Source organism: Anguilla anguilla, chromosome 11 (genome assembly GCF_013347855.1).
Source record: "Anguilla anguilla isolate fAngAng1 chromosome 11, fAngAng1.pri, whole genome shotgun sequence".
Taxonomy (NCBI): domain Eukaryota; kingdom Metazoa; phylum Chordata; class Actinopteri; order Anguilliformes; family Anguillidae; genus Anguilla; species Anguilla anguilla.
Genome location: NC_049211.1, coordinates 6,272,590 through 6,290,140, shown reverse-complemented (window position 1 = coordinate 6,290,140; position 17,551 = coordinate 6,272,590). Strand labels below are relative to the sequence as shown.

General features: G+C 45.1%; 1 protein-coding gene across 2 annotated transcripts in view; it reads left to right on the top strand.

The window, feature by feature from the left end:
- The window catches only part of ptpn11b (protein tyrosine phosphatase non-receptor type 11b), a 38,094-nt gene that overhangs the window by 5,059 nt on the left and 15,484 nt on the right, over nucleotides 1–17,551 (top strand). The window contains exon 2 of one of the 2 annotated variants that reach the window (XM_035383452.1): nucleotides 9,672–9,794. The exons of the other annotated variant lie outside the window; for it this stretch is intronic. Coding sequence (XP_035239343.1) covers nucleotides 9,672–9,794 — 123 coding nt within the window. The remainder of the gene's footprint in view (nucleotides 1–9,671; nucleotides 9,795–17,551) is intronic. 2 annotated transcript variants of the gene reach the window in all.

The following is a 17,551-nucleotide window of genomic DNA, read 5'->3' as shown; positions in this document are numbered from 1 at the left end:
CTCCAATGCAAAAGTGCACTGCAGCTGATTGGGCCTCAGATTCCCTCTCCCTTCAGCTGTTTTCCTCATAGAGCACTCAGTGCACATAAACGCCAGCCCCAATTAGTGGGCATTACATTGCATTACAGGCATTTAGCAGATACTTTTGTCCAGAGAAACTTGCACTGCTTTTCTTGTTTTGTTTTTTTTTTGCATTTTATTTTACATAGTATTTTACATTTATAAACCTGATATACAGCATACTGAGGCAATTTAGCTAAACATTCATTGCTAAAGCATGCAACAGCAGTGCCCCCCATCGTGGAATCGAACCTGCAAACCTTTGCAGCACATCTCTTACTGATAGCAGCCTGTAGCTTGTGGTCAGGTCGGGTCAGACCCCCTTTGAAAAAGTATTTTAATCTCAGTGGGTTTAAAAAATGCTAGTAAAATAATAAAACACAAGGTAGATAAATAAATTATGCAGCGGTGGTCTGAGAGGAACTTCTGACCGACGCAAACCCACTCTATCAATAATGGAAACGAAGCCCGATTATGATCAGGCTTCTGACCACAGTCCGCTACCGACAGGGGCATTTAATAAAATATTTACTTTTCTGATGCAATCCAGTTATGCTTCATTTTTGGTTAGATTTGAATGGCAACCACTGAAACCCACAATGAGTCTGGCATTCAATTTAAAGGGCCAATGGCACAGTGTATTAAAAGAGGATGGTATTATCTGTCAGTCAGTAATGAACAGTCAAAGAATAAAAACATTTTTAAAAAGTAATAATTTTCTCTATATCCATCTGTTCTTCAATGGCACTGAGGCTGCCACACCCACTCTGTGATGTAATTCTGAAATTTTTATTTTAACTCCACCAATGATGATGTTGATTTTGTTGTCAGTGTCTACGCAAAACGAAGCTAGCAAACTCGCCAGATTTACCTGAGGAACACCTCAACGTTCTACTGATGCAACAGATTTCTTCAGTGTTGTGTTTCACCTTTGATAATGTTCACATCTCTAAGCATAAGCTATCGTGTGTTAGTGGTGTTTCTGGAGTCAGTGCAGTCATCAAAAGCTGATGTAGAGGTAAAGACCACAAAGCCACATGTCGTCCTTCACTGGACCTCTTTAATTATAACATATGGAGCGGGCGCAAGCAATTGATTAAATAAATGTGCTGTCAGTATCCATTGAAAATTTTAACGAAATAATGAGGACTCCCCTAGCATCATCATTTTCACTCTGGGGATTTTTTTGCTCTGGTGCCTGCATCTTAAATCATAGCTGCCTTTTTTTTGGTCAATAAATATATAATTCACATTTCACTGCTCTTAAATCGGACATTGGTAGTACTGGACCTCTTCCGATTTCAGCACAATATTTTAGCTCAAATTCAAAAATCCATGTGAGTACATATTCTCCGTGATAATTACACAGGATGCTTGATGGTTGCGGTAAGATGTCTTGTCTGTGCAGAGGAGAGATGTAAATATTGAATCGGCAAGGCCTCAAGGTTGTCTTTTTCATGGTCATGCCAAGAAACATGTCAAGTGGGGGGGGGGGGGGGGTACTGGTACCACACTGGTACTTCAGCAAATGTGATTCTGGGGAAGACATGCTTGTTTTTGGGTGTGGAAATTGAAATGCTGAACCATTGCATCAGTGGGCCGGTGCATTATACAACTGATCGATATGTGCTGTACCTACAGTATGGTCAATTTTCCTCCAATCATCTCTCCAGGGACTAGTATCAACAGCTCTGTAATGAACAGCATGGATTGAACAAAAAAAATAAAAAATTTTAAGTCCACATTTTTAATGTAATGGATAGCATTGGCATTAAGGGTACAAGAGTACATTTAAACATGGTTGTTTGTGAAGACTCCACTTTTCACTAAATTTGGCTTTCTTTGTCCTGTCTTTTTTGTAAGGTCAAATGCCTGACTGTATGAATACATTAAGACCCTTTCCAAAGCTTAGCTTTCCTGTCCTTTGCCACATTTAGCCTAAGTTTTCTGTGCTATTTTGTGTCTGGAAGTGTTTGTTTTTAATACAACATCTGCTGGCACTCGTTTCAGATAACGTTTTTTATTTATTTTTTTGGTGACGCTGTATCGCGTCCCTGTCTGGGGGGGTGGGGGTGGGGGGGGAGGCGAGGCGGATAGCTTAGAGGCTGATTGCACTGGCTGGTGCTCCTATCAGGACGACTCGCACTCATCCAAATCCCAGATTAAACAGCCCCGCCCTGCCTTCGCCAGCGCTGAGCACTCCTACAGTCCCGGGCCCTCCACCCTCCCCCTCCCAACGCTCATTAACGCCCCCCCCCCCCCCCCCCCCGCCCTGCCTTCAACTGCTCAGAGAACTCCTACAGCCCCTGCCCCTCCATCCCCCCCTCCCAACCCTTACCCCCATGGTCCCACCCCCCCCTCGTCCCACCCCAGGCCTGCCTATGCCTGCAGTGAGCTCTCCTACAGTCCCTGCCCCACCCCCCCACCCCCCCTTCCTTGTGTAACTGCACTGATCGTGGATTACTAAGCTCTGAGGCGGCTAGGCGCTCAGACTAGCTCCGACCAGAATGGTGAGGTAGGAGAAATTTCTTTCCCTGCTGTTGGCAGTTGGGCTGTGTTTGTTTTCTTCTCATCCCATTCCAGAAAAAAACCTCCTTAAGAATTTCAATTTTTGCTGTCTGGGTGTATTTATTATTTTATTAAATAATTATTTATTGTAATTTTTTTAGATCGGGTGATGCATTTTACATCATTGTTGAGGAATGGCATTGGTTTGTGACCATGACTGATCCGCTGATCTGCGGAGTGTTGGGAGGCGGCTTTGGAGTTTCTTCTCTGTTCACCCTGCTGAGATTTCCACCGTGTGACCACAGGAAGTGAGGCGGGCAGGGGGCGGGATTCTGCCACGTGGTCACGGGGTGCAGACGCACTGGGGTCGGCGCAAATGCTGAAGTGCTGAGTGGTGGGGGGGGGGGGTGGGGCTATTAAATTGAGTCACTTGTCTTCTTGCTGCGCTACCCCATGTACAGATTTGCACCTGTAGAGCGAACCATGCAACTTTGGTCACTGATGTTCTCATACAGTACTGGTTGGTTGTTTGATCCTGTTCTATGAACTGCATAACTTTATTAATCTTCATTGATAAATATGTGCACTCTGCAAATTATTCATTGGTTCATTATTCAGGTGTTTTAAAATGCATTTACACTTGCATGCTTTCACTGACGTTGTGTTTGGAAGTCCCCATTTGGAACTACAAGATAATTAAAGCACTTGCATATGAATTTCTTGAGAATTTCATTGGTGCTATCAAAGAGTTGCACATACAGACAAGTGTGAATTAACTGACAAGTGCAATTTCTCTTACTGCAATTTAAGCAATGCCAAAATTACCATGGGGTGTAGATTTGAGACCGTCAGACATCTAGAGATGTTACAGAATGAGTCTGTGGTAAATGGAGAGATGTAGCTGAGGAGAGGAGAAATTTAAATGCTACAGTGAATTGTGCCTTTTCTTGTGGTATCAATAAGATGTAATGATTGGCACACTTATATTTTGTTTGACATGTAGTTTCTCCTCTCCAGATATGACACTGACTGAGGTGACAGTAACTGAGACTGGCCTGTTTGCGTGTGGCATGCGTGTGGCATGAGTTTTGCAGCGACCGATTTTAATTTGGGGGGCGACATAGCTCAGGAGGTAAGACCGATTGTCTGGCAGTCGGAGGGTTGCCGGTTCAAACTCCGCCCTGGGCGTGTCGAAGTGTCCTTGAGCAAGACACCTAACCCCTAACCCCTAACTGCTCTGGCGAATGAGAGGCATCAATTGTAAAGCGCTTTGGATAAAAGCGCTATATAAATGCAGTCCATTTACCATTTAATGTTAATGTAGGGAAATGAATATAGCCCATGACAGAGTGAACTGAATAACCCCTTTCAGAAGAAGAAAACAGAAGGCGGAACTTGTGAACCTTATGTGAACCTTATTCTCGGTTCCAACAACAGCAACGACAACAACAACAACACAAAACGTGAAATGTTTCAACTTTGTTGTCTCTTACATAGTTTCCGTTACCCTGAATAGCTGATTTAACTACCACTGTTATCACTACCGAGAGACAGAAATACAAGCTCAGTATTGGCTTATTAAGGCAATTACATACAGAATCCAATAAAAATGTTGTGATGGTGGCACTAATTTTTACGGCGAGCAGAGCATTATTGAACAGTTGAATAATTAGTCTGATTCATTTGCTGTGAGCATACGTTCCCGTTTGTGCAATACTGCGTAATAGAGCAATACTTATAAAACGTGAACGCTGCTGCCATTTGCTGGTTTGGCAACTAACCGGTTTATCTATTAAACAAAGCAACTCTGGCTGGCGTGCTCTGGGTCAGATCCTAGCCGCTGTCTCCGCACAGGCCTGTCCATGGCCTGGACTGGTAGATCTGTTGCTGTGGTGGTGTAAAAAAAAAAATTTTAAATAAAAAAAAATGCTTATTCTGCCCTCCTTTTCATTGCCTGTGGACAGTTTGTCAGAGGGAATAGTAAATCATGTTCTTATCTCCACATCTTCCTAGAACACTTTTCCTAGCTATATAACATTATGGAATAAGGGGGAAAGGGGGAGTATCTAGTCTATGACTGTGAGGAATGGGAGGGCCACAGGCAGGCTGTGTAATATTGTGATATTCAGGCTGTGGCTCTGGAACCACACATGGCTCTTTTTATGCTTCCTGTGGCCCTCAGTGAAAGTGAAAATAATGCAGTCATTATGAAGTCCAGTGTGTGTGTGCGTGCATGTGTGTGTATGTTCATGTGTGTGTGTATGTGTGTGTGCATGTGCATGTACGCGTGTGTGTGTGCATATGCATGTACGCGTGTGTGTGTGTGTGTGTGTACCTGCGTATGGCAACACGCACATGTTTGTGTACATACTGTACGTGTAATATTGATGCATCATTTAGCATGGAGTAATATACATTCATGTTTTGTGGGGAGATGTTGTTGTACCTGCAGTGCTTACGCAGCCTTGCTTTATCCGGTTTCATACAGCGCAGTGAAAGTGGCATAGAAAAGGGCAGCATTTATGCTGTAACAGTTGTTGTATACCGGCCTTATGTAAGGTCATTCAGTATGTACGCATTCAGAACAAAGCCTCTTTGACCTGCATGCATGGGAGGATTCATTTCATATTATTATAAATGAACAGCGAGTTAGGTTCGTAATGTCGGTTTGTAGCATCTGTTCTTATCTCGTCGTACCAGCTCGGCTACACGGCCGTTGCGTGGCGGTTCCTCTTGCATAGGCTGGCACGGGCCGCCTGAAGTTAGCCTGAATAAAGCCTGAGGGATTATCATCGCGGGGATATTGGTTACCGTGCCAGCTGATGCCCTTACTCTTCTGGGCAGCGCTGGCGGCCAATCACGTGCCACCCTGTAGGACTTCAGGTCGTGGGCAAGGTCTCGCATTGATTTGACCCAATAGCTCGACATATACCCTGTGCCGAGAATTTGTTTTCACCTGTGAGCTCATACTGTTTGTATCTGTGGTGGAATGAGCATGTAAACGTGACTGTTCTTCAGCTTTTCCAGGTTATGCTCATGCTGTCCAATTGAAATCAAATCAGTGGCAGAAATGTGATTTATGTTTTTTTTTCTTTTTTGTGGACGGTTATCTAAAGTGAATTCTAATGATAAAAGTTTAATTATGAATTCTTATCTTCAGCATTCAGAAGTGGGTGCCGGGGCAGTATCTTCTTTTGTGTTTCAGGTGGGACAAAATTCAATTTCAGCGTCTAGTCTGCGTTCCAGCTTGTATCCTGGAGAAGAGCGGCTGGAAGATATGACTGCGGTGTATTGTGGAGCGCTTGGTAACATCGTTGCGTCAGTTTCTCCTTGTAAATCCGCGTATTCTCATTTTCGTGACGGTATTCCGTGGACGTTCCCCGCGCCTCCCCCTTCCACATGTTCCCCTATCTAATCTCCTGGTGAGGCCCGGCAGTAATCCGGCTCAGTTGGCGGCGTTTGAAAAAGTTATTTTCCTAATCTCTCTCTCGTGGGGAATGAGAATCGGCGACGCGCAAGGGGTGGATCAGGGAGCTGGCGCTGGACCCAGCTGTCCTCCCCCGCCACGCCCGTCCGTCCGTAATTACTCTCCCCCTGTTCACCTGAAGCTGCTCCCCTCCCCAGCCACGTCTGTCCGTAATTACTGTCCCCCTGTTCACCTGAAGTTCCTCCCCAGCCACGTCCGTCCGTAATTACTGTCCCCCTGTTCACCTGAAGTTCCTCCCCAGCCACGTCCGTCCGTAATTACTGTCCCCCTGTTCACCTGAAGTTCCTCCCCAGCCACGTCCGTCTGGAATTACTCTCCCCCTGTTCACCTGAAGTTCCTCCCCAGCTACGTCCGTCCGTAATTACTGTACCCCTGCTCACCTGAAGCCCCTCCCTACCCTCGAATTTAGCCAGGACACCGGTGGAAACCTAATTTGCTAGTTTATCTAATTTGCTGTCTCAAACTCTTCAAGCTGTGCTGGAGGTGTGCTGACATGTTTGTCCTGACTGTTCCTTCAGAACCAGTCTGAATTCAGGAACACCGTGTCAAAGCTCAAGGTCGAATGTTCTCCAGTCCACTCGCTTGTGCTTGCACTTTTCACATTTTCGCTTTTATTTATTTAGTTTTGCTTTTTATACAGTCTGCCTATACGTTGGCTCATTACACTGTATTGTCATTTCTTTAAAAGGTCATTTTGCTGACCACCACCTCAGTGTTTACCTCAACAGGTCGATGTAATATTGTACAATTGTACAAATTTGGTGGCCCTGGATTGTGTTGTTCATTTTTATTATCTATGTCAATCTGTGCACTCACCATCTAATGCTTCATATTGAATATTTGCTCTCGGGGCATCAGAATTCACTTAAGTTTTGATAATGTGGTGTATATTCATGTTTTGCATGACTCACCACTTAATCTTAATGTTGAAAGTCAAATATTTCCCACACAAGTTGACTCATTGAAGGCTGACAATGAGATTCACTGGTTAATTTAGCACGTTTGGCTACTGTGAATATTATTTATTTATGCAATATGAAAAGTTTGGTGTCGAATTTGCATCAGATCATTTTCAGTCTGTCTTACTTCATTTTCCTATTTCATAAATAAATAATATTCACATTTGGCTTCTGTGAATATTATTTATTTATGCAATATGAAAAGTTCAGTGTCACATTTGCATCAGGTCATTTTTATACACTGTTCTACCTCATTTTCAAAAAATGTGCAATGCTATACAAGGCTTTCCGAGGTCAGTGTGATTCGTAGTTGATTTTCTTTCCTTGCTGAGAATAACCTCAAATGTATTCATTCCTGACTGATAGTAGGTATGTTTTTTTTGTCACAAAATGACAGAAGGAGGTCTGTCTGGAGGGTTGGGCTCCTTTGTTGGTGTGGGATTGCTCGTGTCCGGCTTGGGGGAGAATCTGTCTGTGGCCATCCCCACTTTTATTTCCTTGGTACGACAGGATGTTTGTTCTGCTCTGTGCATATATATATATATATATATAGTAATGATGTGGCAGGGTTCTTTGTGTCCGGACCCCCACAGCATTAGCCTGCTCTCTCTATTAGTGGACTTGTAGGACTGATTCTGATAGTGTGCCTAAGGCAGTAATCTCATCTACAGGGGCACTGGAAAAATAGCCACACTGTCAATTCCTCACATGTCTGTTTGTACAGGGTGGACATGCTCCAGTGGTCTGGAAAAAGAGATAAATCCTATCTTATGATGTCCCCATTCTCCCCTTCGTACAGCCCAAAGTGCTGTTAACACAGCCTTTCCCTGCTGTCTTGTCACCTGCTCTGTTTTGGGAGCATCCCATTGGGCGAGACGGTTTTGATGAGACGGGTCGACAGTTTCGATGGGGCGGGAAGGTTCGCCTGTCAGCCTCGCTTACGATTCCACATTCACCACAAATGTCGTTCACCTGGCCTTTTTTTTATTTCAAGGCAGTTGCAAACTTATTTCTTTATATTCTTGACTTGGCTATGAATAACTGTACGAAATGAGCATTGTACCTCATCGAACCTGTGTTTTGTAGTTTCTTCAAAGACCTTGGTATGCACTTTCGTACATTGCTCTGGGTGAAAAGCGTATGCCAAATAAATGTAATGCAATGTATATTAGATTTGTCAAGTTTTTTTTTTTTTCTTCCTCTCTCAGTCTCCCTCCCCGATTTGTAGGCATATTAAAAATGGCGGGAGTTCCATCGCTTCGCTTTCTACCCTTAGGCGTGTGACCCAGCTCGCGGTCCCGCCCCAGACGTAAATATGGCGGCTGTTGCGGCGGTATTTGGAACCTGGGGGGGGGGGGGGAGCACAAGATAAAGCCATAATCTCAGAAAGCAGGGCCCTGCCCCGGGGGGATCCTGGTCAGATCACTGGGTTAAGCCGGATTAACCTTCTGGCCCCTACAATTTGCCTGGGATAATAAAAGGCCTTTCATTTCTACTCAACTTTTTAAACATTTTCATCTTTATTTCACCGTTTTTTAAGCGCGCCCTGCTGAATCCTGTGATCTTGCGGAACATTACCGTTCTGATAACGGATTTATAGAGCATGAGATGTGAAGATGAATTACAGGTCTGAAAATTAAAATTAATGGTTCGTGCAGTTTTCTTAAGTTTTTGCCGGTTTCGACCGACGTCTCAATAATCAGAAGCAGATGGGTGGGCGTAGTCATATTCAGCTGTCATGTGACCCTGGGAAATATTGTATAAATATCTGATTAATGCATCCAAAATGGATTGGACTTGAATAGGGTTCCTGGGACGTTTTTTTTGAACACTTGTCTGAGGCTAGTTTAGTTCACAGTTCGCCTTTAAGTGGATTAGGGGAACCATAAAACCCAATGGCTGTGGTATGACATTTTGTGAAGTCCTTGCTTTACTGTTATTGTGCTATCGCGTTGCTTACTTGCATAACGGAGTTACGTGTAGCTCTGGCCACACTACGCAGCTACACTCCCACTCATAGCCTTCTGTTACCGAGTCAAGTTCCCCAGTCACCACTACACACACAATGCAGCCAAGCCAAGGTTTCTGTGATTTGATTTTGTTTGTTTCACGGAGCGCTTAGTTTAGACCCTGGCTGAGTGCCTTTGAAATGCACTTGAAATGGGTAATGCTACTTCCCTGCAGAAAGCACGCGCTGTAGAAGCTGACCTCAGATCTGTGCTGTCTGGGGGACACTTCTGAAAACACAGGTCCTGGTAGCAGCGCACGTGAGATCAGGGTGTTTTTGGGGATCTTTGTGTGAAAGCTCAGTGTGTTTTAGCGTTTCTGTTCTGTGTGTCACGGGGCCTCATTACGTTTCTGTTACCATCCATCCCACCCTGACTTTACGCGGGACCAGCCCGCGGAAGATGGGCTCCCCTCTACCTCTGTTGCCGTTTCCTCCTGAGATTTCCTCCCTTTGGGGAGTTTTTTTTTATCCTTAGTGTTTGAGTGTTTTTCTCCCCTGCTGGGAAGTTTCTACTTCACTTTCTTGCTTTGTGGGGGTTCAGGCCTGGTGTTTTTTTTGTAAAGTGTTTTTCTGACAGCCCTCTGTAAATAAACAAAGTGCTATGCAAATCAAATGCATTTTTTAAATTTTTTGATTTTTGATTTTGAAGGTGGTTCCACCCCAACATCACTGGGACGGAGGCGGAGCAGATCCTGCTCACGCGCGGGGTCCACGGTAGCTTCCTGGCCCGGCCGAGCAAGAGCAACCCCGGGGACTTCACGCTGTCCGTCAGGTAGGGCAGGGGTGGGTGGGGTAGATTTATTATTTTTTATTTTTTGGAATGTTTTTGTCATTGTTCTAGAACTCCACTGCATTCAGTTCCCGGCAGCGATTGTTGCATCAGCATTAGAATGCTCAGTTGCTGCAAGAACACTCTGAAGGACGGAGTGTAGCACAGTGGGTAGGGAACTAGACTTGTAACCGAAAGGTCGTAGGTTCGATTCCCGGGTAGGACACTGCCGTTGTATCCTTGAGCAAGGTACTTAACCTGCATTGCTTCAGTATATATCCAGCTGTATAAATGGATACAATGTAAAATGCTGTGTAAAAGTTGTGTAAGTCGCTCTGGATAAGAGCGTCTGCTAAATGCCTGTAATGTAATGTAATGTAATGATCACATGTTTGTGATCTTACGCACCTTTTAAGGGTTGAACGGTGGGGTGCATTCAGTCTAACTGCAGCACGCTTTCTGTTTTACTTTGGGAAATATTTTCCTGTCACTTATTATATAACTTCTCGTTTGTTGAGTCGCTGATCTGCTGGTGCTGATTGTCAGGCAGAAATAAAAATGAAATGAAGACTTTTTCATTTTGTGAGTATTTGTATGTGTGTGTGTGTGTGTGTGTGTGTGTGTGTGTGTGCGCAAGGTCGTGTTTCTGTTCAGCAGTGCACCTCCCTGTGTCTGAATTTGCTTCGTGATGAGGACTCTTATTTGTGTTTGTGTGAACTGGATGAGCTGTCTGTTTGCTCTGCTTCCTGTTTAAACAAAGCTAATTCTTGATACGCAGTATAATCAGTTCCTTTGACTTTCTGTTTTTCTGTAGAGACCTCCATGACCTGCTTGAAATGAGCGTAATTATAGCCTTAATTGAACAGAATGCAGAATCACAGCTTGTAAAAAAATAAATAAATGCTGCTTAATGAGTATGAGAGAAAAGGCTTTGATTGTGTGGAAATTGAGTGTTTTCCCGACTTATTCAACCAAAGCACTTGATATCCTGTCTTTTGTATTGGGTTTGTTAAGATTTGGCTTGCTGGATTGCTTCCATGTGAAATGTGCACAATATTGAATCGACCTTTACTATTCCTTAGAAGAATACACAACTAATGGACAAATCTGTGAATCGCACTCTTAGTCTGCCTTTTCTTAAAGGTCACTCACTGTAGGGAGTTGAGGATATAGGCTACCAATTGCTTAGCCTCAAATTATGGTGAATGTTTGCAGCGGTGGCCAGTCTGTTTGGATGAACGTACTTCTGCAGATGTTGGTATGGCCTGAAACCATCTGAAGACGCAGGCTGAAAAATTAGACTGGTTATGATGGTTAGAAACAAGCTCTTTTTTTTTTGGAACTTCTTTCGTTCCGTCCCAGAAGTCACCTTTTCCGTGTTAGATCTTTGATATACACAGGTGCAATGGATAGCCCTAGTCCCTGGAGTAGGTGGCTTGGATGCGTATTTAAGAAGAATCTTTCAATTAAACCCGTACCCAATGAGAAACGGTAGTGTTTAGCCCCTGTTGTCATGCCGATGGAAGTAACATTAGCTGTGATTGGTCAGGAATTTGCCAGCTCAAAAAGGTTGACACAAGCTCGAAGTGCTTTTGCACGCCACATTTAGCAGTTGTGTTATCTTGGAATGTGGGGGTGGGGAGGGGTGGGGGGGTGTTGTAAGGATTTGTGGGATGGTTGGTGGGGGGTGGGCAGTTGAGGTCAGGTGTGTGGGCTAGCTGGGGTCTTTAAAGCAAACTGAAGGACTGGAGGCGGAGTCACGTTGGGGGGGCGGTGCATTGTAGGATATGGAACCGACAGGATTGAAGAGCAGCTTCAGGGAACGACAGGAATGGCGGGTGTCAGCGTTAACGGCTAATCGCGTTTAGCCCTCATGCAGGGACCTGTCAGCACAGACACTGAAATCTCGGATTCCTGTTGGCACCAGTGACACCTTCACCCCGCCATTGGTGGCACCGGTGACCCTTGACCCCGCCCTCAGTACTGCACAGACACATGGCTGTGAGAGAGCAGCCTTTGAAGGACTGACAGAAACAGAAACGAATGCCTCAGTGGCTTAAAATTCACCCTGTAGCCTGTCTTCACGTAAACTTTATGAGCTGGAAAATATTTAATGGCAGCTCTTAAAAATTGTGGCCAGACTTTTTAAAAAATATATTTTTATTTTCTTTGTGTCCTTTGCCGGAGAGAGTTAAGGGACGATGTTTGAGAAACGGCACCGACATTAGCTGAACGAGTTGATGTTTATTACGTTTTTCTCAGGATGTTATATTTTACCTCGAGGCAACGTACAGTAAGCGTGTTTTGCACTCGCTTGTATTCATGGACTGTGACCAATGTGTGTGCTACACTTGAGAGGGGAAATTGGGTAAAGATGCACATGGGAGGAAAACAAGATGGAGGAAAAAAGACTGGGGGAAAAAAATGATATACAGTGCTGTAAAAAAAAAAAAAAAAAAAAGTATTTGCTCTTTTTGTTGAATGGTTTCAGATGTTTAGAAAAAGTGTAATATTAGACAGAGGGAACCTGAGTAAAACACATTTCATACTTTTTCACACACTGTTAGAACTTTTTTCATTAAAAAACTGAAATTATTTTTTAAAAAAAATAAAAAAAAAAATTTATGTTTTGTGTTTACTCCATTTCCCTTTCCCTGTCTAATATAACATTTTTTTCTAAAGCTTTGAAATTGTGATCTGAGATCTGAAACGGCGTGACAGATGGGTAGTAAGTAACAGAGGAAAGCGCAGGAAGGGGGCGAGCACTTTTTTGTGGCACGTGTACGGCTCTGTGTACCGAGCTGTTTTCTCTCGCCTCCAAATCATGATGAAGATGTAGATCACCCCCCCCCCCCCCCCGTTCCCCCCCCCGTGGCTGGAAGTGTTTGCGTGCCGGTCGACGCGTCCCAACGCGTATCGTCTTCCCGTGGCCCTGTCTGACCGCGCACCTGTGTTTGACCCCTCTGACGGCTCACGGCAGCTGCAGGGGGTGCCGGGGGTGCGGGGGGGGGGGGGGGGGGGCAACACTCTGAGAGGGTTAGGGAGCTTCCCCCCCACCCCGCCAACACCCCCCCCCCCCCCTTCCAACCCCCCCGCAGGGCCTCTGCCCCGCCCGCTAATGACATTATGCCCCAGACGCCCCCCCGGTGATGACAGTGCGGGGATATCTGTGTTTTTAAAAGAGGGTGTCGCTTTTCATTAGGAGTGTTTGCGAGCCCAGAACTGCTGTACCGGGAAGCCCAAACACGGAGCCCCCCCCCCCCTCCCTGCCAGTTTATCTTCATCATGGAAGCCCTTCACCCTCTCTGGCGCTCAGTATCTTTTTGCTCACATTGGATTTCCAGCTGAATTATACTTGCATGCTTTTGTGATTCTCTCTGCCTGTACTATCAGAATATCTATCATTTATTTCTCGGTGCATGAGCACACACACTTTGTTCAGGTGGTGCTGAAAAAGTAATCTGCTGTTTTTTAGTTTGCTGTTTTACACATTGTGTTCTAGAAAGGCTGAGAGAGAGGCAGAGAGTGAAATGAGTGTTTATAGAGTGTGTGTGTGTGTGTGGTTGTTTATTGAGTGTGTATGTGTGTGTGTGGGTTATGTTTATGGAGTATATGTGCATGTATGTTGCTTATAGTGTGTGTGTGTGTGTGTGTGTGGGTGTGTTGTGTTTATGGTGTATAGAGTGTGTTTGTGTTTATAGTGTGTGTGTGTGTTGTGTTTTCAGAGTGTGTGTGTGCGTGTGTTGTGTTTTCAGAGTGTGTGTGTGCTTGTGCATGTGAATGAGAAGCAGACAGAGGCAGCAGGCCTGATTGCTAATACAGAGCCCTGATTCTGAGTCTGTGTCGGTACGGTTAATACTCTCTGTCCGCGCTCCTCTCCCCCTGTGACAGTGCCTGGCTATTTACCAGCGCCTGGCCACCAGCATCCCGGCCAGCCGCCACCCGGGCTGCTCTGATTACAGAGGCCTTAGCATGGTGCCGGGAACGCTGGGGGAACGCTGGGGGAAGGCTGGGGGAACGCTGGGGAATGCTGGGGGAATGTTGGGGGAACATTGGGGGGATGCTGGGGAAGGCTGGGGGAATGCTGGGGAATGCTCGGGGAAGGCTGGGGGAATGCTGGGGGGATGCTGGGGGATGCTGGGGGAACGCTGGGGAATGCTGGGGGAATGTTGGGGGAACATTGGGGGGATGCTGGGGAAGGCTGGGGGAATGCTGGGGAATGCTCGGGGAAGGCTGGGGGAATGCTGGGGGGATGCTGGGGGATGCTGGGGGAACGCTGGGGAATGCTGGGGAATGCTGGGGGAACGCTTGGGGAAGGCTGGGGGAACGCTTGGGGAAGGCTGGGGGAATGCTGGGGTAACACGGGGGGAACGCTGGGGGGACGCTGAGGGATGCTGGGGGAAGGCTGGGGGAACGCTGGGGGAAGGCTGGGGGAACGCTGGGGGAAGGCTGGGGGAACGCTGGGGAAACGCTGGGGGAATGCTGGGGGAATCCCAGGAGCGACTGCCAGGCCTGGACTCTTCCCCTGTGTCCCGCGGCGCCTCCGTCCAGCTGGAGCCGCGAACTGAGCTGGATCTGAATCCACCACCGATGACCGGAGCGCCATCACTGAATATTTATTTATTTATTCATTTTTGTTTATTCTGATTTCCATCCAAAATGAAAAACCTGCATATGAAGACTCATGGAGTGCTCTGACTGATTTAAACAATCAGATGACAATGAATCAAATGATTTGATTTGATTTGATTCAGTTCTCCAGTTTCATGTTCTTTCAGCATTACTTTTCCTGGTTTGATTGATATTGCCATGGCGACTGGCAAAACCTCGATAATCTTGTCCATAGTTAAGATTTTGGTACTGTGTATTCATTACCACGTGATGTGCAATCAAGACAAATGATACTATGGAACATTGTAATATTTGCCTTGATCGCACAACTTTATGGTGGAGGACATAATACAGTAAAAGGAAATAATATTCCGTTTTCTTGGTAGAGTTGTTTCAGGTGTATTGAATGTTATGGTCTGGTGGTTGCAAGGATTAGTGAGTCAGACAAGCTTCAGTCTTAGATATTTTATGGTGACTCAATGTAAAAACCTATTCTGTTCTCATCCACAGTGAAGTGTGATAGGTTATCCGGGTCAAACAAAAGCATCTCACCCAGAGCTAACACAGACTGTAGTATTTGAAGTCAGCCTGGCACTGACTGATCTTGTTCTGAAACTTTCTCCCCTTTTGTTACCCTAAAGTAAAATACGTAAACTTAAGTTTCTATCACAAAGTCTTTTTTTTCCCCCCCTACCTAACCCAAGTGATCAACAAAGGGTACTACATCAGCATCAGTAGCAGTTAGTGGGAGATTGTAATCCTGCCGATTCGCCAGCTTTGTCCAATGGCTGACAGGGCTTTCTGGATAGAATGGACTGACCAAAAAAAGGCCCCAGAGAATCTGTTCCTCTTACCCCTTTTTCATTCCATTAGGAATCATTGCATTCCCGCTATTAACCTCTATCACTAAAACACAAATACTAGTCTCCCCGAGTCGATACTCCTGTCCAACGGCTGTGGGTCTGGCGCCCGTAGGTCCATTATAGATTAATTGAGAACAGGCTCCAGTGCGCGTTAGAGCACCCTCTCGAATCTGAGTGGGGATGGGGATAAGAGAGGGATGCAGAAACGATGGCAGGGCCATTAAGAAAGATGCCGTTGTCTCCTCAAACAAAGCGGCCCGGTTTAGATAAGGCTCTCTCTCTGTTTGTTCCCAGGCTCGGTGCTCCGCTGTGCTGTGTAACATGCAAACAAAGAGGCTCCCTCATCTCATTACCTCATCTCCCCCTGCTTCTCCCTCTCTTATCCGCCATTTTGCTGGATGGAGCTGAAAAAACCCGTCCAAATCCTGTGAACTGGTTTGGTTTCCTAGGCATGGAGATGGTTTTTTTTTTTTTTTTTTTCTTCAAAAAGTCCAAGTTGATGTTTTAGAATTCTACTACTCTCTGTTACCAGTGGTGATTGTTACATCAGCATTAGAATGTTCAGATGTCAAGTCATGTTCATGTTGCAATGGTCAAGTACATCTGAGGTCGTTAGACATGGTTTATTTAGCAAAATGTTAGCTAACTATTCCTTTCAATAGCTCACCTGATGGATTAGTGATGAGTTAGTTTCCATGGTGATGAGCTGCATAAGACTCCAAGAATGCTCAGACATCAAAAACAAAGAAGAAGAATGAAAGGCGGAAGACTGAAGATGAACAAGGAAGTTGTGTTGGTCAGACACTTATTTTAAATACTTATTTTTCCTTTTGAAGTGCTTCACATGGGAATCTTGATCGTTATTTTTTATTAGGAGAATAATTATATACTATTGTGCCATTTCTTCAAATCTTTGCTTGTTGTAAGCCATTAGCATTTTATTAGTAACTGAAATTACAGAGTGGGCCTTCAATTGCCAGGTAATATTTTTTCCACTTTGTGGTGGGATGACTGCCCCTGGAATTTCAGGTATTTAAAACTTCATTTTAAAGGGGATGGGGTTTTCATCCAATCTGATCCCCACCCCCCACTGCAGAACTGGGCCTCCCTGGCTATTTAAGGGTAGTCTAGGCCCTGGGGATGAAATGGAAATGTCCATTGTCCAGCAGTGTGTATAGATTTTCCACCCTTATGCAGTGCAGTTGACTCACTTAACCTATTAAATGCCCAGAATGCAGACTGGCTCTTCTGTGTAGATCTTCACAATTCCCATGACTAATAGCCGGTGCTAAAATGACTTTTGCTCAGAATGTGGAGGGGTCCTTTAATTTAAATTTTGACTGGGTAGGAGCTGGAGTGGGTTGTCTGGTGCGTATAGCTCAGGCCTGTTCAACCCTGTTTTTGGAGATCTACGGTCCTGTTGTTTTTCACTCTAACCCTAACAAAACTACTCCTCATTCAATGGCTAGAGGTCTAGCCAATTAGTAGAATTAGGTGTGTCAAATTGGGGTTGAAATGAAAACCAACAGGATGGTAGATCTCGAGGAACAGAACTGAGCAGCCCTAATCTTGGAGATCAGGCTCTTACAGAACTGTCCTAGGCACTGGAAGGAAACGGTTAAAATGCATTCTGCAGTAGACTCAATAGGGCAATTGTGCGTGGGTTTTTTTTTTTTTTCCAGCTTCTAAAGAACATTGCTTTGGCAGTGAAATTGGTGATGAACTCATGCTGTTCTAAAGATTAAAAAATGAGCAAGAGGCATCCTGGAGCAAAACAGATTCAGTCAAATTGCCCAGATGTGACCCTCCTCTCTGCCCTCGTACTACTGGGGTAAAGAAGGTGATGTTCTAGAAAACGTGATAGAAATATGCAAATGAGGTAAAAATGTCAAGCAAGGCAGAGGGAGTTGTTCAGTTCTGCTCTCATTTGGCTGCCATGTGTCCATCTGAGGGGGAAGACCAGCCAGGGTGTGTGTGTGTGAACTGCCAATAAGGAGGCCGTGCTGATGGAGCATGATTGGTGGGTGGGTTGCTGGGGGGCGGGGCTTGGAATGGGTGTGGATGTGATGTTATGCAACGCGATCTTGTGGGCTGAAACGTTGTTCGTTTGCAGTGAATCACCGAGTGCATTTTTTTATTTTTTTTTGAATAACACTTTGGCATCCTGCAATTTTTCATTTTCCGTATTTGCTCTTCTGTGGCCAAAGGATGATACATGAGATTGGGGGGGCGATTGCAATAGCCGTGAAGGCACGACCGTGAGACTAACAGAGGATGTCTTTACAT